The 27,700-nt window shown below is 36.7% G+C and overlaps 1 protein-coding gene across 2 annotated transcripts; it reads left to right on the forward strand.

Moving 5' to 3' along the window:
* Nucleotides 1–1,741: 1,741 nt before the first annotated feature.
* LOC116246366 (fimbrin-2-like) lies at nucleotides 1,742–27,700 on the forward strand. Of its 2 annotated transcripts, none has more exons than XM_031618222.2 (14): nucleotides 1,742–2,370; nucleotides 2,484–2,674; nucleotides 2,923–3,161; nucleotides 3,264–3,435; nucleotides 5,110–5,148; nucleotides 5,324–5,392; nucleotides 5,514–5,630; nucleotides 11,657–11,868; nucleotides 21,971–22,126; nucleotides 22,665–22,864; nucleotides 25,298–25,455; nucleotides 25,542–25,638; nucleotides 25,844–25,935; nucleotides 27,214–27,700. In XM_031618222.2, exons 2-14 carry the CDS (start codon nucleotides 2,513–2,515, stop codon nucleotides 27,544–27,546), a joined length of 2,046 nt encoding a protein of 681 aa, XP_031474082.1. In that variant the 5' UTR covers nucleotides 1,742–2,370; nucleotides 2,484–2,512; the 3' UTR covers nucleotides 27,547–27,700. The 2 variants fall into 2 exon arrangements, with proteins under 2 accessions (XP_031474082.1, XP_031474080.1); XM_031618220.2 differs by having other exon boundaries at nucleotides 2,504–2,674.

The raw sequence follows: 27,700 nt of genomic DNA on the forward strand, positions 1-27,700 counted from the left end.
GTAAAAGCACTACACACAATATCCATACAAATTATCTCTAAATAGAATATTACTCATGATTGCAAGTCCATGCTATCAAAATGTTATGCATTGGTTTCAAGATTATAATTTGTTATGCAATAAATCTGCTTCTTTCTCTATGATATCAACATTTTGTGTATTCTCATTAGTGTCGTTGAATTTATTTGGAATCAGTTTTAATTATTTTTATATTTCATGTAATTTAAACATTAAACAATATAGCGATCAAATTTTTGCACTAAATTAATTATTTAGTCGGTCAGAACAATTAACCTTTTAACATTTTGACACATTTTCTCCTTTTTCACTTGCAAAATTTGTTTCTCCACGGGTTCGACCACTCATGTTCGAACAATTATGTACGTTTCACCTTTTCCCTTTGAAAATGTCTTTTATATTTTCGGTTGTTCCACTAAATATAGGTTAATTTCTGTTTACGAGGTTGAACAAAACAAATGAATTCATCTCTGATCGTGCTCTCTACATCTTTAGAATATTTAATTGCAATAACAATAAATTAATCAAGTTCCTTACCTGCAAATTGTCAGAGAGTTTTTCTTCCATGGCTAATATCAATTAAATTATCATTTTCATTTCAACGGATTTGCAATCACTATTACTCCTTAAAATTAGTCTGGTATTATATTACTTTATACGAAGTGCCTCCAACTCCACTCTAAATGATTCAATTCTTACAATTTTTTCGACTGCAAATAAACCTATCCATCAGTATATAAACTGTGTTTTTCCTTTCATTTGTAGGCTTATCTCATGATAATCTTAATCATATTTTACAAGTACAGTTTCATGAGCATTTTGACTCAAAGTATCTATGATACGCCACCTCCCTTATGTAAGAGCTCAAAAACACTTTTATTGGAAGCATCCATTCTCCTTGTTGTCTTTAAAAGGAAAAAAACTCAAATATGAAACAAATTACTAAATGTCATTAGGATTATATATTATCACTTGAAAAAAAAAGAATTAGATGGTCTCGTATACACACCAAAAAACAAAAGATAAAATGACTAACAAAAGATTCTTTTTTCTGAAAAACAAGATAGTCAACTCTCAATATAGACTTTAAATGCTACTGTTTAATGAGGGGCTTCTTCCTGTAATTTTTCTTACACACAGAACATACTATTTAGCCTATTTTTACATAAACCTCATAATCAATGATGAAGCTTTCATGATCTTATTTAACAAATACTTCTAATTATTCAAAGCTGATATAACTTTTACATTTATCAGAACACCAATTATGAAACATAGCATCTTCATGTGTAATAACTTTTACATTATGTCTATGTGTAAACTATAAAGTTTATTATAAGAAACTTCATGTTATCTCGTTCATTGTTTTTATCATGTTTATCAAGGGTTGATTTTTTCGATACCGGACATTCTTGATTAGTTGCATACGAAAAGCAGAAAAGTTCCTACGTTTTTAAAGAAGAACAGCACTTTGAAAATGTAGAGATAGAAACTGTTTGACGTCCGACGGCGAACCGTTTGGTTTTGTAAAACGTCTCGCCTCATATTCCGAGTCACGGATATTTACAGAACTGGCCGGATCAGCGGAAGTGTCGTTCCTCCGGCCGGTTGGATTTAATTTGGGTTAGGATCCTTAAATCTGGTGCGACCCGAACCGAACCCGTGAGGTATGTCACCAATATTGGCCGGCCTTGCGTGGGCGGAGGTGGTGGAAATTTGCCATGCACTACACAACAGGACCAAACCAGCTGGCGCAACCAACTCTCTCTCTCTCTCTCTCTCTCTCTAGAGAGCTTGAATTTCTCAACGATTGATTTCCTTATTTAGTTTGCTACTCTCGATCTTTCGCATTTTCCCTTTTTTCGGGTCTTCTCTTGCTTACCTTAATAACGTAGAAGAAAGAGAGTGAATTTCGAGACAGTAAATTCTCTTCTTTTCTGTACTATATTGTTTCTTTTTTCTTTTTTACTTTTATTTTTGTTGGTTGGGTTCGTGAAAAATGAAAATGGGGGGATCTTTGTTCACGGAAGATCCTTGCCCGTGATCTCATTCCCCTGTCACCACGGTTGCACGTTGGGATCCTTGAGTTATGTACAATTCATGGGAAGGAACCATTTCTGTTTTCTTCATGAAGTTTTTGAGATAGAAGAATTAGTTGCTTGTCTTTAGTTTCTGGTTTTGTCGTTTTTTCCTGGATTGTCTTCTTCTTCTTTTGCTTTGTCGCCCTTGGTGGTGGTGGTAGATCTCTGCAAGAGAGCGAAAACTATGTCCAGTTTCGTAGGCGTTCTTGTTTCGGATCAATGGCTCCAGAGTCAGTTTACTCAGGTGGAGCTGCGCGTGCTAAAGTCCAAGGTAAGGTGTTTTGTTTTTTCTTTTCTTCATGCCTCCTTTGATGAATTAGAACTGAAATGAACTGCGTGGCGATTGCTTAATACTTTGCCTGTTAATTGTGATTGAATTATAAGCTGTGGTTGTGTGGGTTTAGTTCCTTTCTATGAGGAAGGGATCGGGACATGTTGCTCTTGCGGATTTGCCTGCTAACATGGCTAAGCTCAAGCGTCTCAGCGACATATTGACCGAGGAGGAAATCTCTGGCTTCCTAGCTGACACTTATCCAGACACGGAGACTGAAATCGATTTCGAAGCATTTCTTCGGGTTGGTTGATTAATTCTCCTTGCTGCAACCGACAATTGATTATATGAATGAGCACTCTTAGCTCGCAATTACTCTTCCATACATGTTTACATTTCTTTTGGCATTGCATATGATTGAGGAAGTATGATCTTATCTTTAATCTAGAAAAAGTTTATAGACGCTTTTGTACAAGCTTGGATTGGACAATGGTTGAAGTGGGGGGGGTTACTTTGAGCTGAGGAGATCTGACAATGTCAAATATGTTCCAGGTTTACTTGAATATGTTATCTCGTGCTAATGAAAAAGTGGGTGATGCTAAGCATGCATCTGCGTTTCTCAAGAATGCGACCACAACGCTTTTGCATACAATTAGTGAACCTGAGAAGTCATCATACGTTGCCCACATCAATAGCTACCTCGGACAAGATGCATTTTTGAAGAAATACCTGCCCATTGATCCTTCCACCAATGACCTTTTCGAGCTTGCCAAGGATGGTGTTCTTCTCTGGTATGCTTATCCACATTGTTGAATTCTTCTCCATGTCAGTCCTGCGCCTACTTCAAATGGGTGAATGTAGTATTTCTGATTGAGTTCATGATCCTGATACAGTAAATTGATTAATGTTGCCGTGCCTGGCACCATTGATGAGAGGGCAATTAACACCAAAAGTATACTTAATCCCTGGGAGAGGAATGAGAACCATACACTTTGCCTCAACTCTGCAAAGGCTATTGGGTGTACTGTCGTAAACATTGGCACCCAAGATCTGGTTGAGGGAAGGGTAGGTGAGACTAAACTACAGTATCCATTTAGTATATGAGTTGTTGTTTCTTTGGTTAACATCTATTGATAATCCAGAAAACATGCTTTTCCGTTGTCGTAAATGCTTCACCATGTCTATTCTTTTCCTCTTTTTCCCCAGTCTGTGAGTTGATAAGTAATGAAGTTGTGCCCGTTTTCAAATGAGGAAGCATCTAATGAAACTATAGTGACAACTGAAAGCATTCATAGATGATTCTACATTATAATAATTAAATATTCACCTAGTAACGTGCTTTTAAGGAATAGTTCTAGTTCCAAGAAATCAAATGTACATCCAAATGAGTAGGTTGACTCTTGCAGATGGTTGAGGAAAGAAACCACATAGCAGTTTAAGGGGCTCAGCTTTGAATTAAATCAACAATAGCATCTTTACCAATTGAATATTCATAACTTTTCTATATGGCTATGCTAGCTTTTTTCTAAAGTGCGACTATGATTACATATTTTTTCAATTATGAATATACTTCCTGTTTCTTTTTCATTTCAAGATTTTTCTAATTTTCTGAATTTCCAATGGGTACTGGTTTCCCACCATCTACAGCTATTATTCCCTGTGAAATTATTCTCAAGAAAAGGATAGCTACTTGAGTTTCGGAGAATGATTAAAACTGCATATTTTTGGGAACTGAAAACAATTCAAAATCAATTACTCAGTTGTTATAGCATTGAGGTACTATAAACATCAGTTAGACCATAATGTATGTTTAAAATCCTTGGTTGAAGTGTCTTTCAGTTCTTCTTCAGGGTACATGATTCAGCTCCATTCCTCCCAATCTTGAAGGTCAGGATATTGCCTTACAAGTGTGTGTTTGTATGGGAGAAATGTTGGTGGAAAGTTTCTCATTTTTTGGTATTCCTAGAAGTCTGCGCCAAAGTAATTGCGAAATAGAGGATTTTGTAACTTCAATGAAATTAAGATTCCATTTCAGTAAATTGTGACTACAAATACTATTGGAAAACATATCCTGACCAGCTCTTAAGAATTTATTATAACTCTGACACCGCTTGGGCTTTCTGCATTTTGCTCAAACAACTAGATTTTACTCTCCATTGGAGTTCTGATTACCAAGAATTCTCATTTATATGTTTGATTACACCATAAACATGGAGTTGGTATCTGTTTATGATTTTAAAAGAGGGTTAGCCTCAGTATTTGCTGAAATTATCAGTTGGGCAAAGATGTCCATGCCAATATAACTCACTCTGGAAAAATCTGTGCTCAAAACCTATGTAGGGTTGGCTGGTGATAAGCTTCTATTGCTTTATTCCTGTCATTTTGTACCTTGTCCTAAGTTGGGCTCTTTTGATAGGTTAACAGTTGAACGAAGGTCCAAACAGGGTAAATGAGAATAAGTACAGAAGGCACCAATGCAGCCCTAAACCATGTATGCAAGTGGAAAGTCGGGGATTTAGCTCTTTTCCATGCAGTGGGTCGTAATCTTCTTGCTCATCCGGAAAACAGAATAACTAAAAGATAAACAAAGCATTGTGCATATAATAGCTAGATGTGTTATCATTTGTTAAAGTAAAATCAATCACTTTTTCCATGCATTGTTGTTGTGAGACTTTAATGTTGAAATATGGAAGAAATCAAGTAAAATTATGTACTTATATAGTTATTTACTTTATGCAGCCCCATCTAGTTCTTGGGTTGATATCACAAATTATCAAGGTATCTTTTCCATCATTTTGTCCCTGTTTGCACTTGACCTTTGGAAAATATTTTGGAAAAGTTGGTTGCAGTTCAACATTGTTAAATATAGAAGCATGTGATGTGTTAACTGAACACGATGTCTAATTGCGCTATATTATTTTTTTGCATTTCTTTTACAAAATCCCATCCATAGATACAACTATTGGCAGACCTGAACTTAAAGAAGACGCCACAGCTAGTGGAACTGATAGAAGATAGCAAGGTAAGAGTTAGTGAATTAGATGTATTTCTTTTAGATTGTGGATTTGTGCACAGTAATCAGAATGGCTCAAACTAGTGGAGTTCAGGTAAGCTATGTGATTAGTTTCTATTCCATTTGACAGGATGTGGAAGAACTCATGAGTTTACCTCCAGAGAAAGTACTATTGAGATGGATGAACTTCCATCTTAAAAAGTCTGGCTACAAAAAGAATGTAACAAACTTTTCTTCTGATCTAAAGGTATGGTCAAGCTTGAATGAACGTGATGTTCAGCTTCATGTGGGTACTGTTACAGTCTATAAGCACATATGTATATCTGTATCCATATGGACATATATGTGTGTATTTGTATGTGCATTTTCATGTGCTAATGCTTACTTTTACACAATGGAGAGGATGCTTGCATGTATACAAGAGAGAGAGAGAGAGAGAGATCTGTTCATGTATGTATGCTGGTCATATAAATTTAGTTTTATTTGTGTGGGATCTAAAGTTTTTGGTGTCTTACTAGTGTAACAATAGAGAATAATAGATAATATCTTGTGGTGTTTTAATTGGAAAAACATGACAAGTTTATTTTTGAAGGCAAGTTAGTATCAATAAGATGTTGAAACTTGAAAAACATACTTACCAATTAAGGGAAGCATGAAAAAAAGAGACTGAATGCAGGAACCGTAACATAATTGAAAGAAAACCCTCATCTCATTACGTTTTAGAAGCTATGAGTTTCCCTGAATTTCCCCATCCTACTAAATTTCTGGTGACCCTGGTGTTAGCCTCAAAAAAAAGAAAAGAAAAAAAGAGAGAATATTTTAGCATCTACCAGTGTATAAGAACTTGGTGGATTGATTCGTAAGCTTGCTGAATCAACATAGATTAGCAGTTTTCAGGTAAAATGAGTGGACAGATTGCAAAATTCATTCCTTGCTGCTGGAGAGAGAGAGAGATAGAAGCCAGACTACAAGAACCAAGGTTACACTTACAATGTAAAACGTAGTAGAGAAACCTGATATTTTTGAACCCATTCTTCAATCAACCAGTAGGAAGCCACCAACAGTGAGGAGACCCAAGAAAAGTAAAAGAAAAGTAAACTGCAGAAGAGAAAGGAGCAGTAAACTTGAATTTTCTTCATATTTTTGGAGATGACTGATGAGATTAAAGTAAGGAAAAAGCCCAACCTTGACAAACATTGGTATTTGTTTTTAGTTTGGAGAGGACCATGTGGGTTGCAATAAATAAAGAAAAGTATTGAGAGTCCCCACAAAATGGCCTTGGGGCACCTAAATCGATAATTCATGCCCTACCTGTATCGGTCGCCATATTCCCTGTGAAGCATGCAATATCAGCTATGTTATGACCAGGGAGAGAGTAAAAATTTCAATTAACTTTACCCTAATCTCAAAGTTAAAAGAGATTAGGGCTGGCGGTAACAAAAATTATAATATCAGTGCAAATAAAATAAGATCATCTTTAAAAATACACACTCTAACTTCTTAATATTGCAGAAAGACTCTAGATGACAATTAAAGATATTTAACCCTTCCCCTCAAGCTGGAGCATCGATATCAATCATGCTCAGCTTGTTACATCCTCTCAAGAAGTCGCCTATGAGAAGAGCCTTGGTAAAAATATCAGCTGCCTGATCTTCAGATGAGACATGAATAGTACTAATTACTCCTTCCTGTACCAAGTCTCGAACTGTTCTAATGCTTGCAAAGATGTGGACCTTGTACTGTAGAAGATACCGTTCAAGGTAGATTTGGACGAGACTAGGTGCCGCGCTTGCTGTCGCTCGTAGCTAGCTATTCCGCTGTGCAGGTCACTGCCGGGGTCTACCGAGAGTAGCTCGACAGCGCCCGCCTTGCGCCTGATGTGGCTCGGCCACGCGCGCCGGGACTGTCGGCGGAGGTGCTGCTGCAGGCCGAGGGAGCTGCCACCTAGTCCAGCTAGGGTGCTGGCCTGACCGACAGCTAAACCTAATCCTAGCTAAGGCTGGGTTAGGGCTTGGAATGGAAGAGCTCTATGGGTAGGCTCGGGCAAGGGGAAGAGGAGGTTAAGGAGGGCTAAGGGAAGTAGGCTTGGTTCGGGATAAGTGGGCTAGGTTAGGATCATAATGACAATCCACTTCAATGTGTTTCGTCCTATCATGGAAAATAGGTTGTTGGCAATATAGGTGGTTGTCTTGTTATCATAATACATCTTCATTGGGATATTCACCGACATGTCCAAATTTAAAAGCACTGATCTGACCCATGACATTTCAGCTACAGTTTGAGCCATAGCCCTATATTTAGACTCAACACTATATCGGGCAACCACATTCTGCGTCTTGGTCCTCTAAGATATAATATTACCTCCAACAAAGACACAAAAACCTGTAGTTGACTTCATGTCATCCACATATCCTGCATAATCAGCACTACTAAAGGCTTCTATGTCAATACATTCTCCCTTTTTGAACCATAACCTCTTTCTCATGGCTGATTTTAAGTATCTCACCATCACTAATGCAGCTCCCCAATGAATATTTCAAGGTTTTTTCATGAATTGACTTAGCTTATTTACAGCAAAGCTATTGTTAGGCCGAGTGAAGTCAAATATAAAAGTTTCTCTATCAAAGATCTGTATGATCTCATGTCAACAGTCTCTGATTCATCATTATGAATATGAACTCGTAGATTCATAGGAAGTGTGGTAGGTTTGGCCCCTGAGAAACTTGTTTCCTACAAATGATCAAGAACGTATTTTTGTTGAGATAATACAACCCCTTTACTACTACGAACCACTTCAATACCAAGGAAATAGCAGAGTTAACCAAGATCTTTTGTGACAAAGTGCTTTTGTAGAAACTCATTTGTTTGAGTTATCTCTTGGTTACATTCCCTGATGAGAACAATATCATCAACATACACAATCAGTATCACTGTAACAGATGTGCCTCGCTTGATGAAAAACGAGTGATTAAGTTGAGATCTTTGAAATCCACACTTAGATACAACTTTTGTTAGCTTATAGAACCATGCACGGGGACTCTATTTAAGTCCATAAATAGCTTTTTTGAGTTTGTATACCTTGGAACACTCCCCATGTCACTCAAAACCAAGTGGCTGCTGCATATATACAGTTTCAGAGAGATCCCCATATAGAAATATATTTTTCACATCAAGCTGAAATAGAGGCCAATCCCTCTGGACAACAAGAGAGATAATTAGGCGAATAGTGCATAACTGTGCCACAGGAAAAAATGTCTCAAAAAAGTCAATTCCATAAGTCTATGTATAGCCTTTAGCAACAAGACATGCTTTGAACCTTTTTACTGAACTATCGGAATGATACTTGATGGAGCCAACAATATCGCAATTCATCAGTTGATCAATCAAGTTCCAAGTCTCCCTAGAGATCAGAGCATCCTTGTCCTCCTGCATGGCCTGCCTCCACCATGAGTCTGATAAGGCCTGGTGGTGAGAAGAAGGAATAAGGTGACTAGACATAGCCTGATCAAATTGCACCAAACTCGTACTCACATAGTCAGTAGAAACAGAGTTAGAAATTGGATGCATGGTACACTATTGTTGGCCCTTGCGAATAGCAAAGGGAAGATCGTCTACAGGGTAGTCATCACTTATGTCTGAGTCAGTCTTATCAATAGAACTTACCTTGTGGAAAGACTTTGGTGGACGGTTTGGAGGGAGTCCTTGACGGCAAGAGTAGACTAATGGAGGATCAAGGAAACGATCACATGATATAGGTGGAGAAGAGGGAATAGACTTAAGTAACAATGGAGGAATAGGAAGAGGAATAAAAAATGGCATCTCAGACATAGTGGGACTTGGAGAGGAGATGTAAGGATGAGACTCAAAAAATGTGACATCCGCACTGATAAAAACTCTTTCTTGGTCTGGGGATCAGAGCACCGACATCCTTTTTGATTGGCAGAGTATCCAATGAATACACATTTGATTGTTTGGACAACAAGTTTGTTTCTATTTGGGCTTAAAATGTGTACAGAACAAGTGCATCCAAATACTTTGGGAGGTATGTGAAATAACGGTCGATCTGGATATAGTATTTAAATGTGAATTCTTTCTTGGATGGCAGACGAAGACAATCGGTTAGTAAAGTAACATGCAGTAAGAATGACATCACCCCAAAAATAGGGGGACATATGAGTATGCAACATGAGAGTGCGGGCCACATTTAGGAGTTGCAGATGTTTGCATTCAACGACACTATTTTGTTGCGACGTGTGTGGACAAGTATATTGTGGTCAAATTCCGTAATCGGTATAAATTGAAGTACTACCGAAGATTTGAATTCAAGAGCGTTATCAGTGCGAATACTTTTGACAATTAAACCAAACTGAGTTTTTTATTTCCTTGACAAATTTATGAAGAATACAAATGACTTCAGATCTCTCCCTTGACAAGAATACCCAACTGATTTTAGTAATCATCAACCAAAACAAGATAATACCAAAAAAGAGAACAAACAGCAATCGTGCTAGGACTCCAAACATCCATATGAAGAAGATCAAATGGATTTTGACTAGATGAACTTTGACTTGAAGGAAAACTGCTTTATGTATGCTTGCCTAATTGGCACACATCACATAGAAAAAACTCTGATGCAAAAAATTCTGAAAACACATGACGAAGTTTGGACACATATAGATGACCCAGTTTGAGATGCCACTACAAAGGAGAGGTCCTCGATGTGAAGGAAGATGCAGCAACATCGATTGGGATAGAAAGAAATAGAGTCCTTCACGTTCATGGCCACCATCAACCGTCTTCCCAGTTTGTACGTCCTGAAAAGAACATGAACCGGGATAAAAAATGACTCTACACTATAAATCACTAGCCAGTTTCCTAACAGATAACAAATTAACTAGAAAACGAGAACCATATAGCACATGTGTAATAGTGTCCAAGTGTGAGAGACAAATATCACCACTGCACTTAATGGGGGACAGCTTGCTATTAGCAAGCCTAACATGTTGTGGTGTGGAGAACTTGATCGATGACAAAAAAATCTGTGGCTGATTACAATAGTGCCTGGATGTTCCCCTGAATCAATCATCCACATCGTACCTTGGTCATTGGTAAGAGCACTAACAGAGAAGGTCGAGTCCACTACAGCAGTGGCCGAGTCCACTACAGCAGTGGAGGTAAACGTAGAGGAGGATCTCCGAGTGAGAACAAGATCATATTCATCCTTGCTCAAATTAAGGAATATGAGTTAGGTATAGGAGAACAAGTAGGAGGCTCGACCATAGATGCTGTAGCTTGTGAGGAAGCTACTTGGGATGGAAATGACCCTTCTCATGCAGTGATCCTACCTCCCTCATGCCTTGGTAGACCAGCTGAATGGATATGAGGATGCTTATCGCAACATTGGTTCTCTAAATGACCTAATTTGCCACAATAAGTGCATTGAAATCTACTGCAACCTGTACAACGGCCTGGACCACGTCCCCTAGCTCCAACATAGGAACTATGACCACATCTTCCTGATACCACAAGTGCAAAGACTAGAGTGTCATGTGTAGACTCAGAAAGGGTGACCGCAAGATGGCTCAGCCTGTTATATGTATATGCTAAGTTGGGAATATCATTGCCCGTGATAATTTGTGCCTTTTCCATAGAGTACTCTGAAGATAACATAGAAAGAAACTTTGCCACCATAGCAGATTCAAAGTGTACTGCATAACACTACTGGCAAGGCCCGTGAAGGGCTTTTAACCTTTTATATGCAGCCGTCAATGTGGCAAAATATTTGGAGAAGTCTTGATCACCTTGCTGTATTTTGTACTATTTCTCTTTCACCTGTAAAATCTTAATAACATTAGTAGCATGAGAATATGTTTTCTTTAAGGAAGACCACATATCTTTGGCCTTGGTGTACTATGCAATTGTTGGAATTATATGAGACTCCACACGGCAGCATCCACTTTTACTATATATATATATATATATATATATATATATATATGTGCATTATATGTATGTGTATATATCTACTCATGCATATAACTATGTTTCTGCCCGAGATTTTTGAAATTACTCTGCAGTCTGCAGACTCTGCACCCAGACCTGCATGCTTGTGACATAGGTTTTACGTTTCCTCATTATGTTTATGGAAACTTGCATATTTCAACAAGTAGATCATAAATTCTTTGATATCAATACCTTGGCAAAAATTTCTTTGTTATTTTATTCCAAATATAGCATTCATGAATTATGCCTTCTTTTATGTGATTTCTGCAGGACGGTGAGGCATACGCGTTCCTTTTAAATGTCCTTGCCCCAGAACACTGTAACCCAGCCACATTAAGTGCAAAGGATCCTTCAGAAAGAGCAAACCTGGTACTTGAACATGCTGAGAGAATGGATTGCAAAAGATATCTAACTCCAAAGGACATTGTGGAAGGCTCACCAAACCTTAATCTTGCCTTTGTTGCCCAAATATTTCATCAAAGGTGAGGGTGCTTATTCTTCCAAATTTGTACTATTGTCTGATAATGACAGATATTAATATTTCTTAGTATGTAACACTTTAAAGAAATCCCCATCATCGTACCAGATTTATAATTATAATAAACACAAAATGATGACTTTTATAAACAGAGTCCTTGTTTTTATTTTACATTAGCTCGTTGGATCAAAATAAATGCAGTATTCTATATTGCAAGAAGTTATATTGGTTGACACAGATAAGGACAAAGAAGATACCTTGATGATCAAATGACTCTCTTCTGAATCTATTAGAGCTCTGATTGATAATATATTGTTTGTCCATTTTCTGTGGTTTACTTAGTAACAAGTGATTTATGGTATGCTGTTTCAACAGTTATAGTGTTCTACATTTTATAACATAAAAAACCAACAACTTTCTATGCATCTAACATATTGCAAATCATTCATCATGGGTCAGATGAATTTTATTGTCAAGGAAAAACACTCACCAAAATGCAAATAATCTTGCATTCACCAGAACCAGTTGTGCTGCAGTTTGGGAAATCTGCACGTCTTCTTTTTCACTTGTGGTCATTCTCGAGCTACATTTGCGGCTAGTTTGTGTCAATCATAAGCCTATTGGGTTTGGTCTGCTCTGCTGAACAAACTCTTTAAGGTGTGCATTTTGTCTGCTTGCTTGCATTTAGTTAAAGGAAGAATGCAGCTTGTAACATATCATTCTTATGTAGCTACACCATTTATAGATCTTTAGCAAGAGAGGACAGGTAGTTAAGAATATGCTTTATAACTTTTTGAAGGTATTATTGTATAGTTCATAGTTCTTCAAGAATTAACCCACAAGTATATCTGAAGCATATGAACAAAGTCTGCTTTACCAAGTACATGATGAGAATATTTCATGTGAATGTGGTTGCTGCTGGAGCACAGCTTAGAAAGAGAGGAATATTAGATTCTCATCAACCCTAATACCATGTTAAAAAGGGACTAGGGGCAGCAACAGAATTACAAAATAGGTCCCTATACTGAATTGAAAATAATAAAGAGGACCTCTTACAATAATAAAAATAAAATTATGACCTCTAAACATTTACTAAAACCTCCCTTGTATGGTCTATTTTCTCCACACTCCGCATCAAGATGGAGCATGGATATCAGTCATTCTCAGCTTGTTACAGCATCTTGCAAAATCTCCAATGGAAAGAGGTTTGTTGAACAAATCAACAACTTGGTCTTGTGAGAACACATGGACAGTTGATACAGCTCCTTAGCTACACTAAGTCACGAATGTAGTGACAATCCACCTTTATATGTTTCGTCTTGTCATAGAATTTTGGGTCTTTGGAAATGTAGGCGGCTGTCTTGTTATCACCCTCATCTCCATAGGCAACTTACCTAGACTCCTAAACTTCTAAGCATAGTTCTTATCTATGTCATTTCAACATTCGCTTGAGCCATTGCTCTATATTCTGATTGAGCACTGGATCTAGCAATAACTGCTAGTTTCTTGCTTATCCTGTAGATAAGGTTCTCACAAAGAAACACATAGAAGCCGGTAGTGAACTTCCTATCATCAACCAAACCTGCATAATCTACATCAGATTAAGCTTTGACATCCAGAGGGTAACCTTTTTGGAAAATTAGTCTTTTGCTAGGAGAAAACTGGAAGATCTTAAAATCATTATGGCTGCTTTCTAATGGACTACCCTTGGCTTGTCCATAAACTGACTTAGCTTCCCGACTGCTAACGATATGTCTGCCCTAGTAACTGTTATATATAAAGGTTGCCCAAAACAACCTATATGGCTTCTTGTCCACATGCTTGGACTCATCATCTTGCAACTGTCATCGAGAGCAATGTTTAAAAAACTCGCAGAGTCAACCTGGTAACTCGGGTGACTCAGCTTGGCTTGCCTCCCTAATGATTCAAGCCAGTAGGGTGACTCGTTGTACTTCATGCTTCAATATTTTATTGTTATTTATAGTTGATACATGTTAAGATATAAGTTCTGTTTGTTACTTTATTAAAGATACAAGTTCAGTTTGTTAAAGTCAAGTACTAACAAAATTGGTTGAGTTTTCTTAATGTCTTTCCATTCGACATGCTAAATTGCAACAATTCATGGAGGATGAACTTAGTTGTGACTTCATTTATTGTTAGTTTGCCTTTTTTTTAATCATATAAGCGAAATTAAGTCATTTTACAAATTTTTTATGTTCAAAAGACAAGTTACATATTGTTTTTTTCTTAAAAGGAAAGTTAACATAACCCAATCTGAATCGCCGAGTTGACTCACTGAGTCATGAGTTGAGAACAGCCGAGTCGAGTCCCAGGTCACTGGGTTTTAAAACATTGACGGAGAGTTCATGGGAATATTGGCTGGTTTGGCACCAAGCATACTTGTTTCCTGCAGCAAATCAAACACATACTTTCTCTGTGAAAGGGCAATACAATTTTTATTCCTAGTTACTTCAATTCTCAGTAAGTATCTAAGAGGACCAAGGTCTTTGGTAACAAAGTGTTTCTGTAAATAATTCTTTGTTTCTGAAATTTCATGTTCATTGTCACTAGTCAAGATAATGTCATCTACATAAACCACCATTATCACCATGTGTTTAGCAGCCCATTTTATGAACGAGGGAGACCTCTGAAAACCAAATTCTAACATCACTCAAATAACTTATGAAACCAGGCCCGTGAGATTTGCTGCAAGTCATTGATTGCCTTTTTCAACTTACATACCTTTTGACATTTTTCCTGCCATTCAAATCCAAGTGGTTGTTGCAGGTAAACTGTTTCAGACAGGTCACTGTATAAAAGCATTTTTCGCATTAAGTCAAGGTATAATCCACCCAAAATGCACTTCAATAAAGATAGTGAGCCTAATTGTCCCCAGACAGGCGACAAGAAAAAGGTTTCAAAAAAATCTATGCTATAAGTCTGAGAATATTCTTTAGTTACCAACAGAGCCTTGTATCTCTCCATTAAGCCTTTTGAACAGTATTTATTTGTAAATACACACTTTGAGCCAACAATATCAATAACTAGAGGAGGATCACAAGCTCCCACGTTCATCTTGACTTAGGAATATCCATCTCGTCTAGCATGGCTCCTCTCCACTTGAGATCAAGAAGGGTCTGCTTGTGAGTGAGGAATAGAAGTAGACAGAGCCGGTGTGAAGTGCTGCATGTTTTCTTCAAGTTTGTTAGTAGAAATAAACTTAAAGAAAGGATGAAGAGCGCATTAGTGCTTGCGTTTTTTGAGGGCAATGGCAGAACATCTTCAACTTCAGGACTGTCTGCAGATTTATCAAGAACATCTCTAAAATCAGCAGGGGGATAGGGCATACTTACCTCGTGAAAAGGAAGCAATGGAGGTCTATGAGAGGGGGCTGGCCGCCGGGTATACACCAGTAGAGGATCATAACGAGTGAAACACTTGTCAGTATGGGAAGAAGGACACATAAAAGACTCTAGTGGAACAGGTGCAATAGGCAAAGGAGGAGGAGAAGACACCTCAAGATTCTTGGAGGGAACATGACTAGGAAAACAAGGGTTGGACTCAAAAAAGATGACATCCACACTGACATACTTTCTTTTTCGTGGTGGGATGCATTTGTACACCTTCTGATTTCTTGGGTACCCCAAAAATAAACATTTGATTGATTGGGCAGACAACCTATCTTTGTGAGGACCAAGGATATGGACAAAACAAGTGCGCCCAAAGGCCATTGGTAGGTGGAACAGAGAGACTTTTGGATAGAGAACTTGTATGGGAATTCTATGGTCAATTGAACAAGAAGGCATGCTGTTAATGAGATAAAAGCAGAATGGAAAAGGCACGTTCACTTGAAGCATGATGGCAGGCAACACTTAAGAGATGTCAATACTTTCTTTCAGCAACTCTATTCTGTTGAGAAGTATGGGCACATGTATATTGGGGACAAATATAACGATCGTTATAGAGCTGTAATAATTGGGAATGATTTGCACTCGAGAGCATTATGAATGCAAACATTTTTTATAGTAGAATCAAACAGAGTCTCTATTCCAAGTACAAATGATTTGAGAATGCACAAAACTTTTGACACTTCAAAAGGAAGACCCAAGAAGCATAATCATCAATAGTGACAATATAACAGTGTCATAAATATCGTTCTCGGGTTTTTATGGGGAGATTTTTCTCGGGTTTTTATCGGCAAAGTTGTTGTCTTCTAGAAAATCTCGAGAAAAACTCAGAAAATTTTAGAAAATAAAAAATTAGGTATAAATGAAATAAATGAGAAATTAATAGGAAAACATAAATAAAACTATATACATTAGGAATGTTTTAATGATAATAAAGATGATGAAAATAATTTATTTTAAGTTTATGTTTGAATCCATGATAATATCAATGCTAAAAAATAGAAAAATGAAAAGATCATGAAAAAATTGTGATAAATATTTTTTCTTGATTTTTTCCAAAATATTGTGATTTTTCCCCTCTTTCATTTTTATTATTTTTATGTTAATATCACGATATTTTCCAAAATGTTGCAATATAATACTTAAAAAAAGATCAACTCAGAGCTCGACTAGGTTGCCAAACATCAACATGAAAAAGTTCAAAACTATGTCACATGGGTGTGGGTTGCGGGTGCTGGTGCGGGTGCGGGTACGGTGAGAGCATATATATATATATATATATATATATATATATATATATATATATACATATATATGTTATTTGTTATATAATTTTATTTGTCTATATTTTTAATTTTTTTTTTATCAAGGTTACCTTAAGCTCACACAAATTCAAAGTTTTATTAAATAAAATAAGGGGACAGAGAGAGAGAGAGAGAGAATAGGGAAAAAAGAAGAGAGAAAGATAGGAGAAGGAAAAAAATGAAAAAAAAAAAAACAAGAGAGAAGAAGAACGAGTGTGGTCAGCAGTACCCGATTCGGTTTGACTGAGTCAGGTGTCGTGTTGGGCCACACCCGGACCCACATAGGTGTAGGTGTGTCATCATAGTTGGCGCACCCGTATGACTTAGGTTCAAAAGGACTCTGACTCCGCGGAAATGAACTATGACTGTACTTTCCCAAATGACAAGCTTCACACTGGAAGAACATTGGAGGAGGAATCCTGGGGAACACTTGGCAGAGTTTTTGAAGTGAATGATAACCAAGCCTAAGCTGCCACTGAAACCGTATGGTATTTGACCCAACAGATAAAGATGCCACTTCAACTACTGTAGTAGGGTAGTAGATGCGCTCTTCTTCGTGGCCTCTACCAATCTCCTTCCCAGTCAGCAAGTCCTTAAAACACATAAGATCCGGGGTGAAAAAATAACACAGCAGTTCAATTCCTTAGTTAGTTGGCTCACATATAGAAGATTCTTGGAGAAATCTGGGCTGTGTAACACCCTCTGAATATGCAAGGTAGGAGACAGGTGAACCTCCCTTTCTCCTACAATGATCAGCAAGACAAGCATGCCAGAAAATGGAATAAGAAAGCAGATTAGAAAAACAAAAAGAATCTCCACAAAGATGTTGGGAAGCTCCTGAGTCAATAATCTGCACACCACCATTATTTGCTGTCATACTAGCTACTGAATGAGCAGCATTTGTCACCATAGTGGATGCAGATGTAGATGTAGAAGCAGATTGCTGGGTGAGAAGCTGCAGATACTCAGTACGACTTGACAACTGCAAGATCTAGAATCTCAGCTCCTATGAGGATCTGCACTTTGACAACTACATAATCAACAGATCGCCTAGACAAGAATCTGGCTACCTTAGTCTGCTCCAGATATGTCTTGTAGCAAGCTTTACAAGGAGGTCAAACTGCATTCAAGCTCTCATAGGTTGATTTGATTGAAAAAAGAAAATATTATGCAAGATTTTAATCTCGCTGTTGGAGCTGAAAAATCTCATGTTCCACTTAAAGAATTCTACTGACGTTTTTGCTCGTCTGTTTGGTTGTGGTGTAACAAACTAAACTACTAGCAATATAGGCCTGGACACTATTCAAAATCCAAGCCATAACAATGTTGTCCTCTTTCCACATGGCATACTTTCTCACCTTTTCTTTCGGGCTTATCTTCTTCAATGAGATGGTACTTTCTATGTCCTACAACTGACATCATGAAAGTGCTTGACTACATCTCTAGTTGGTGCCATCAAGATTAATAGTAGATCCATACGAGAAAAGATTGGAAAATGCTTTATAATCACCACTATGTCTGATTTATTGCCCCTTCTATACTCTTATCGTAAGCCATTGATATCTTGAATATAAAGAGAACACAAACATCAATTCATCAGCCTCATAATGATATCACACAGCCAACGATAGGAGTCGAATGACGTCAAACTCTACCATAGGAGATGACAGATCCACCATCAATGACTGAGATAGGGGCTTCAAATAGCATCCCTCAAATGGCAACAATAAACAACCAAGACATGAAGTATACATACTAGATTTCATTGACTACAACTGGAGCAGCATCGTCTTCATGCCCAGCAGCATTTACTCCTAATCTATGTCACATCGGCGTGGGTGTGGGTGTGGATATGGACCTAATTCAAAATCACGAGTACGCGGGTGTGGCTGACCATGTGTGTGTGTGTGTGTATATATATATATATGAAATAATAATTTAAAAAATACATTCATGAAGATTTTAAACAAACTAAAAATGTACCATTCACCATTTCAGTCATGATTCATCAATTCAAGTCAAGTTTGATCTCGAAATTGGAGGCATTGTTCTAAAAGTTAACAAAGTAAATAAATACTAAGTTCTATTTCATCCAAGAAATGTGTTCTCATTAATTTAGTTCATCAATATCATCCAAATTGGACGGAATCACCGGCTCTAGAAAGTCCATATTAGAAGTATTCGAATCATGTTCTCCATCAAAGTCAGGCTCCTCTGGATTACATCCCAGTACTTAGATGTTCCAGAACTGCAACGCAATATAACTTAATATTTAATAAGAAAATAAGCAAACAAGCAAACAATTATTGAATATGACTTATACATAAGAAAGATTAAAATAAAAATATACTTGTAAGTTGTAATCATTACACTTTCGAGATAGTAGTCATAGGTTGGAGTGAACATAAACCAGTTCCTCTGCTCTCTTGTTATTGACTTTGTTTCTCTTGAGGTTGTGAATTTGAGAATATGTGTTCCAGTTTCTTTCACAACATGATGATGTAGCAGGTTGATACAATAATTTTAATGCAAGGCTTTAAAGTTTTGTGTCTCTGAACTGTAAGTTGCCCACCAGTTTAGCGGATCTTCATCTTCCCTTGCTATAAGACCTATCAGTGAGTCAAAGTTACCATTTGAAAACTTACCAAACTCACTATTTACTATATTCAATGTATGATGATCGTTATAAGGTCTTCCCAAGCAAAGCAGCCTATGCTTTGATATTTCTGGATCTCGATGAGGAGGGACGTGACCAACTCCTCCTTTTAGCCACTTTTGCGAGAGATATTTGGGATTTAGAGAGTGTGCCACGCAATGCAAAGGAGTATTGCTTTTGTTCCATCTTTTTACATTCTCATGTTATATATTATACTCTGAATTTTTTCAATCATGATATCTCACATTTAACAAACTTTATGCAGCATGGGACCATCTTTATCAACCTCTCTTATCATCTCCCGTATAGGCTTTGTAAATTGAAGGAAGTATGTGACTTTGTCCCACCATTTATCATCTAAAATGCAGTTTTTAATTGCTTGAGCTTTCTCATCATCATCACGATAAAATTCCTAATCATTGTCAGTTACCATCAATGTCAATGCACTCTCAACTTGCTTAAATCTTTTCAACATTACAATCAAACAAGCAAAACGTGACTCAACAGCCTTTAACAACCTCAAATCAGAATGTTTATTGAATATAGAGAGAGCATGATGTTGATTTACAACAAAATTTCTGATATTTTTATCGTCATGCTCAAGTTCTTCAATCCATGAACATATACTATATGCTTTTGATTCTTCTTTTGAGGGGTTGCAGATACTCTTCAGTGTAAGAGTTAAGCTATGTGCTACACAAGGTGTCCAGAAAATATGATTATATTTAGGTTCAGTTGACAAATTCATACCTGCACGACTACAAACTGGCGCATTATCAGTAATAATCTGCATTACATGTTCTTCGCAAACTTCTTTGATCACTTTTATGAACGACAACTTCAAATATTCTTCATCTTTATATTCCCCAGATGCATCAACACACTTTAAAAAGATTGGACCATTAATTGAATAAGCTATAAAGTTTATTAATGGTTGCCTTTGTATATCTGTCCATCTATCAGAAACGATAGATATCCATGTTCATTCCATGAAAATTTTTTCTTTTATAACATGTTTTCAACCGTTGCTTTCTCTCATGCTGGAAGTAGTGTTTTCAATTTCTTGAGTTTGGGGGCACATAACCAGTCAGATTTCAATTAGCCAATGATGTAAATATATCTTTCTAGTAAGGGCTTCTGGCTAAATTAAATGGACGTGAACTTGCATAAAAGAATCTAGCTATTTTTTTAACCATTTCTGCTCTACTCATATTTCTGAATGATTTTTATATTGTTTTGTTACCTTGCAAACTCATTTTTATTTTCTTCCACATATCAGCAATTTGTTCAATAGTCAAAGGAATAGAAAGTTCACTTGATTTACCTAAATTTTTCTTCAATTCAGCTGCCTCCTGTTCTTTTTTTGAATTCTCTCAATGTAGCTTTGTCCACTTGTGGACATGGTCTGATTCCTTGGCCATGGATGTGTAAGAAATGTGCTTTAATATGTGTATATGAACCAGTGAATCGTCCATTGCAGAGCTTACATTTGAATTGTATGTTTGCTCCACCACCGGGAGTTTTTTCTCCTTTTGATATAAGTCTCCGAAGTGGTTGAGACTGATCTGTTTTTTCAGTTGAATCAATATGACACTACTGCTAGAACTTACCGACATATAAGCACTTGAAATTGCCTTTCCCTTGTCAGCCATTACATCTGAAAAGCGAGAAATGAGAATGAAACATGAATGAGCATGTATCATGCGTGCATGGTAGTGAGCTTGCCAGCGTCAAGCAGAGAGGAAAGGAGAGAAGAAGATCCCAGAACCCTGCCAGCGTCAAGCAGATCCCAGAAGGATTGTCTCTGATCCCATGTTGGCGCATGGCTGAGGGAGAGAGAAAGAGTAGATTCTCATTAACCCTAATCCCATGTTAATAAGGGATTAGGGGCTGCAACAGAATTAAAACATAGGTCCCTATACTGAAATGAAAATTTTATTTTTATTATTGTAAGAGGTCCTCTTTGTTATTTTGACTTCTAATAATTTACTAAAAGCATCCTGATTAGACCTATTTCCTCGACAGTTGCGAAGGCTGTGTCATGGCAGTTTAGAAATATGAATACAAAGATTTTTGATATAAAAATACATGCAGACAAACATACAAATATGCTTGAATATTTATCTATAAATGTATGTATATTATTGGTCGCTGCTGCTTCATGTTTTCCTTACGAATGAAGTAAGCTTGTATGGAATATGATCAGTTATTCCTTCAAATTTGCTTCATTTAGTTGTAGAATGTGAATGTAGGCTATGCCTTGTAGTGCTAATAAGTAATAACCTTTTGTCTATCAGGCAATGATTAACTGGGTGAAATTCTTATACTATGTTTCTCACTACTGTTGCTTATTTTTTTACAATAGGGTTGGGTTCTGATTAAGTAATGGAATAATGTTTTAGTAGAACTTGGGAAATTGACTGGCGTTTTATCTTCAATCATCTGACATCTATGTTTCTCCCTGTTTTGGCTTGAGAATCAACTAAAAAACTTTTCCATGGTAGGGTTCCATGATTACCACAGTTCTTATTCCTCACTCCCTGTTCCTCCATTACATCCCCCCCCTTTTTAAGTATCTAGTTAAAAGTCCATATTCTTTCACAGCTCTGCGGAAATATGAGCAGTATCATAAACTTTTTTTCCATAAAATGAGCCTCTGGGCCTTTATGGTTGTCATTTTCATTCTATAAATTTGTACTTGCACATTATGACTTTATATATGCAATCTATGTTTTCTAGGAATGGTTTATCAGTTGATAGCAGCAAAATATCTTTTGCTGAAAGAATGAGCGAAGATGTGCAAACTTCTAGAGAGGAACGCGCATTCAGATTGTGGATTAATAGTCTCGGTGTTGATACATATGTTAACAATGTATTTGAGGATGTAAGAAATGGGTAAGTTGCAGATCTTTCTCGCTTGAGAACATTTTCCTAGCTTCAAATATGATTCAATTTACATATCATATTTTTTGCTGGATAGGACATAAATAATGTTTCCCGGGTATTTATTATTTGAATATGAACTGCCTATGCATAATCTTGTTAAAATACTTCATGTGCAGACCATATGAAATCAAATTAATGTTCACATCTTGGATGTGTAGTTTCAAATCTTTCAACTTGTGATTTCCCTACCTGTGTGTGGATTGGGTTCATTTTCAAATCATTGCTAGCACATCCAACATTTGTAAAAGAAATCATGTGATTCTTTTTGCTTTCAAATTTGTGTATTTCCATATTAAAGACATGCCCTGTTGTCATGGATCAACCTTGTATGTGGAATAATAGGACTGAATTGGAATATTGCAAAATCTGGTTCAGTGTAGCTAATCAGGATCCCTATCCATTCTCAGTTATCAACTCAACAAAGTCAATGGCATTGAATGATAATTGTTAATGCTTGTTTATTGTACTGCAATGCTCATGTGACCAGATGGGTTCTTTTGGAAGTTCTCGACAAAGTATCTCCAGGAATAGTTAAATGGAAACAAGCATCAAAACCTCCAATTAAGATGCCATTCAGAAAGGTGGAAAACTGCAACCAAGTTGTAGGAATTGGGAAGGAATTGAAGTTCTCTCTAGTGAACGTTGCTGGAAATGACATTGTGCAGGGAAACAAGAAATTAATATTAGGTGAGGCTATCTTTGTGTGTTGCAGTTTTATACAGAAATGGGAAATTTTAAGCTGTAAAAATTCTAGATGTATAGCTTATTAACTTATGCTATTCTGTGAGATGCAGGAATTTTCCTTTCTGTTTCAAGATAGGCTTATTAATTTTTCTTTGCCAACTGCATTTTAACTTCCAGGAATTCCCTTTCCAAGCTAATATCTACTTATTGCTATGAATACTAGCGAAAGGTGCACACACTTTTTCTTTTCGAGAAACATTTATTCCATAGAACCCAAATAAAATTAAGTCAAATAATAAATATGATCATGCAAATCTAAAAACTAGATAAACAACTAATTACAATCCGGACTACATGCTTTTCAATTGATGATGGCCCTTTCTAAACCAATTCTCATTGTGCTAAAGCACGAGTTGTCCTTGGTCTATCGGGAACATCTATTTCCATAAAACGGTTAAATAATTTTCTATAAACCAGTGGTGGAATGAAAATTTATTGAAATGACTTGTTCCCCAATTAGAGTTAGTGTGTCATGTGCGCAATTAACTTGAAGAGGAAGATGACAGAAATACTACTCCCTGTGGTTAAACTCTTGATGTAACAATATTTTCTGAGAAGGACCAATATATGCATTGGCGTAACAGGACCCTGAAATTTCTGGTGACTTGAACAGAATAAACATGGTTCATTCCTGTTAAGGCAAAATATTTAAGTGTCTCCAACCAATTGTCTGCGTTCAGGGTTCATATTCTTTCCATTCATATTCTCCACCGTCTCCTTCTCCACTCAGGAGAATACCACCCACAGCTAACCATACCTTTTTAAATCCTAATTTTATAGGTGCAGTTTTTTTTTTTTGTGTAAGAAAATCACATATTCAAATTGTAGGGAAAATTTCAAATGCTCACAAAACCTTGAAGCAAAAATTATTTGTCCACAAAATTTTAGTTTGTTCTCAAGCTTTTTTCAGAGTTAATCAAATGTCTCCCACTAATGAATTTCTTAAGTTGACTAAGACTTTTGGTTGACTAATTTCACAATATAAAGTTATGGTCCTGCCTTTGTAATAGATAATGAAAATTATAATTTTTTGCATCCATCTAACTTAAAATTTGAAATGGTATACTGTTCTTACTTCTTAATACTACTGTTTTACCTTCTTACTAATTGGTGAATTTCTCCACCCTTGTAATGTAATTGCTAGCATTGCCAATTGTGGTTATTTTTTATCTAACAATAGATTAAGAAACAATCTAATTTCAGCTTTTGGATGTATTATTTGAATGCTCCTTGAATGTGAGTCAGATTTGAAAAATTAGATTTAACTCAGATTGTATTGGAACTAGATCAGTATTTGGTCTGCCTCATTTTGGATCCAGATTATAACTCATCTTTATGTGGAAAACACATGTTTTATGAGATTTTTTTATTTGATTAAATATGAAAACCTTTTTTTATGTTTCTATTAGATTCATTAATACAGAGTGATCAGGATTCAGTTCCAGCTAGAAGTAATACATGTGCTGGATTCAGATTTGAATCTAATTACACACTAAGGTTTAGCTTTAGATATGCTGAAATCCAGACTGAACTCATTCCAATTGCTCCTAAGATATATTTATCTGGATGCAGAAGGAGGGAGGGGAGAGAGAGAGAGAGAGGAAGAGAAAGGGTCTGACTGAGGAGTTTGTAGATATGCCAACTAAGAAAATTGTAAAAGAAAAAAGTCTTTCAAAATTCGGTTGAGGCAAACCAGAACTTTGTGGGATTGTTGACATCTCCCAAAGTTTGGTTGATGAGTTTAAACCCCTGCAAATGGAAGCGAACACAGATGAAAAGAAACTTTGAAAAAGTTGGGTTCTGAGACATGATATATATATATATATATGTGTGTGTGTGTGTGTGTGTTTATGTGTTTGACTGCATATATTTATATACAATTTAAACATTTCAGATAGCCAAGCAAAAACGGTTGCCATGAGAGTAAAGTTATTAAGCTATGGTCTTTGATAGCTGGCAATTGCATTTGATGAGTTGTAACAGCATCAGCACCTGGTGTGGAGTGTCATGGGTGTCGAAACCTCCTTAAAGAGTCTGTATTACATTGGTGAAAATTTCCCTAACTTCTAATATAATCATTTAGGCTCAGAGAAATTTTAAATACCCGGACAGTAGTTGTTTTTCTTAATGGAATTCAGGGATCTTGATAGAGTTGTATTCTTGGGATTGAGACTTGTAGGGACTGAGACTGGTTGTTATTGTGTGTCTCCAATGCTTGACTTGCTTCTCTCTGGGGCTACAAGAAACTAAACCATGGGGATACCTCTATATATTACTCCTCCAAAATTTTAATCCGGTGTTTCTTAATAGAAGGAACTGCATATCCTTTTTATCAAATTTTCTTCTATGAGACAATGTAACATGGTCTTGTTTCAGCTTTCCTATGGCAGTTGATGAGGTATAATATTCTTCAGCTTCTGAAGAACTTGAGATCTCATTCCCAAGGAAAGGAGGTGACTGATGCTGATATCTTAAATTGGGCAAATAGCAAAGTCAAGAATGCAGGGCGGACCTCTGAAATGGAAAGTTTCAAGGTGACAAATCATGGGCAAATTGTATAGGTGTTGCAGAATATCGATGATATTCTAATGAATTTCAAACGTTTATAAACTTTTCTCAGGACAAAAATCTTTCAAATGGAATATTTTTCCTTGAACTTCTCAGTGCAGTAGAGCCAAGGGTTGTCAACTGGAACCTTGTCACTAAAGGCGAAACTGGTACACTTTTTGACTCGTGCTGAAATAGTTGTTCTTTTCAATTATGTTCTGGAACTGTAAACCTATTATATGTTATTTTGGTCTTCATGTTGCTTATGAAGTTTTCACTTACATAATGACCGAAAGATTCACCTGGCTGCATCTTCTTGGTGTTTCATACAATGCAAACTTTTTGTGATTTGTCATGAATACAATGGTGATGCAGATGAGGAGAAAAGATTGAATGCAACATACATCATCAGTGTGGCACGAAAGCTTGGATGTTCCATTTTCTTGTTGCCTGAGGACATCATGGAGGTATTGCTATCTAATATATCTTGAGATATACAGCAACATTAACGTGCACATATGTCTTTCTTTACATATTTTATTAAGATCTAAACAGAAAGTAGGTGGAGTTTTTTTAATTTGTTATATTTATTTTAAGGCTGAAACCAGGTATGGGAACTTTCTTTTGGGGGTCTAAAACCAGGTTTTAGAGTGAAAAGGTGGTCTAGATCGAATGTGTAGGGTTGGTGGGAGGTGGTGACACTCAACGACCAATCCTAAAAGACCACTCTTTTGACTAAGGATGCCTAACCGCTGCACCGATCATTTAAAGAGGGGGGGGGGGTAGTTTATCTGGGGTGGAGGCCTCCTAAAGAGTAACAGAGGTGTGCGAATTCTTGAAAGCACTCTCTCTCCCGGGTGAGCTCGATGGGCATGGTAGCCAAGATAGATAACCTGGTTTTCATAAACTTGACTTTCAATGGCAGGTTATTCATCATCCAAACTCTGGTATATGCATAAATTTGATATATCAAGTATATGCATTACATTAAGATACATGTGCATCATAATGTGTAGAATGTACACAGTAAATTTACAATTACCAAATTCATTAGAAAGTAAACGTGTAGAAATAAATATCTGTATTTGATACACGCTATACTTATATTGTTCATTAGTGAACTGAGGTGAGCAGCCTTCTTCATACTGGGCTTGGTAATATGTGAACTGAGGTTTGTTCGTAAAGCCTATGTGACAACAAACAAGCATTGTCATGAGCCAGCCTTCACTCAGCTTATTTTCCTGCCTTACTGGCCCAGAAATGGGCCGAAGTGTTCTATTATTTTTTTTTCCTTCAGCCGTTTCCTTGCTGGTCAAGTGGTCAATGTATATTTATATATGTAATTAGCTTTTAAACAGCTTAGAACTTAGTTGTCCTAAGTAATTCCAGAAAACATTATTTTGAAGTTCAAAATAAGTAAAAGGTTGATTATTTTAAAAAAATCCTTCATTTTTTTATATTTTTGTTTTATTGAGTTTTAGTGCAATAATAAACTACAGATTTGTATTTTGGCTTATTAGAACAGCAATTGTCTTCTTGTTTTCACGTAAACAAACCTGCTATCTAAACCTTTTTCTGTTGATCGTCTTTTTTTGCCTTTCTTCAGCATAAGTCATTCGATTTCTGAAATGCAGGACAGATGTGAGAGTCTGAGAGAGAATTATCCTTGTGGAACTTTTTTAACACAGATGCAAGAGAAAGAATGATCTTTCTGTAAGCAGCTCTTTTTTTCAATGACCTTGCAGGTGAATCAAAAGATGATTCTGACACTGACTGCAAGCATCATGTACTGGAGCCTGAAACAACCAGCTGAAGAAGCACCTACAGCCACTTCAAATAGTGAAAATGAGAGTTTTCCCGATGGCAATGATAACTTGAGCATTGAAGGCGTGGTTCCAGAAGCATCATCTTCTTGCCCAGATGAAAATACAGACGTGGTGCCACCTCAACTTGTTGAAGCCTCTTTATTGAACACAGGAACGTCTTTGCCAGTTACTGAAAAGGAGGAGTGCATAGGCAATGAGGCTCCACCACAGCAAGAACAAGATGGAGAAGGTGAGCTAAACAAAGAAATGTAGAATTTCTTTTTGATCTTTTTCTCTCTATTATTTTGTTCTTTGTATACAAGTACATCTTAACATTCAGACTGTAAGCAGCTGAAAGTTAAATATTGCACTAAGAGCTACTCAAAGAAGTGTAGCATAAGTGAAGCCCCTAGTGGTACTTGTAATA

Source organism: Nymphaea colorata, chromosome 1 (genome assembly GCF_008831285.2).
Source record: "Nymphaea colorata isolate Beijing-Zhang1983 chromosome 1, ASM883128v2, whole genome shotgun sequence".
NCBI lineage: Eukaryota > Viridiplantae > Streptophyta > Magnoliopsida > Nymphaeales > Nymphaeaceae > Nymphaea > Nymphaea colorata.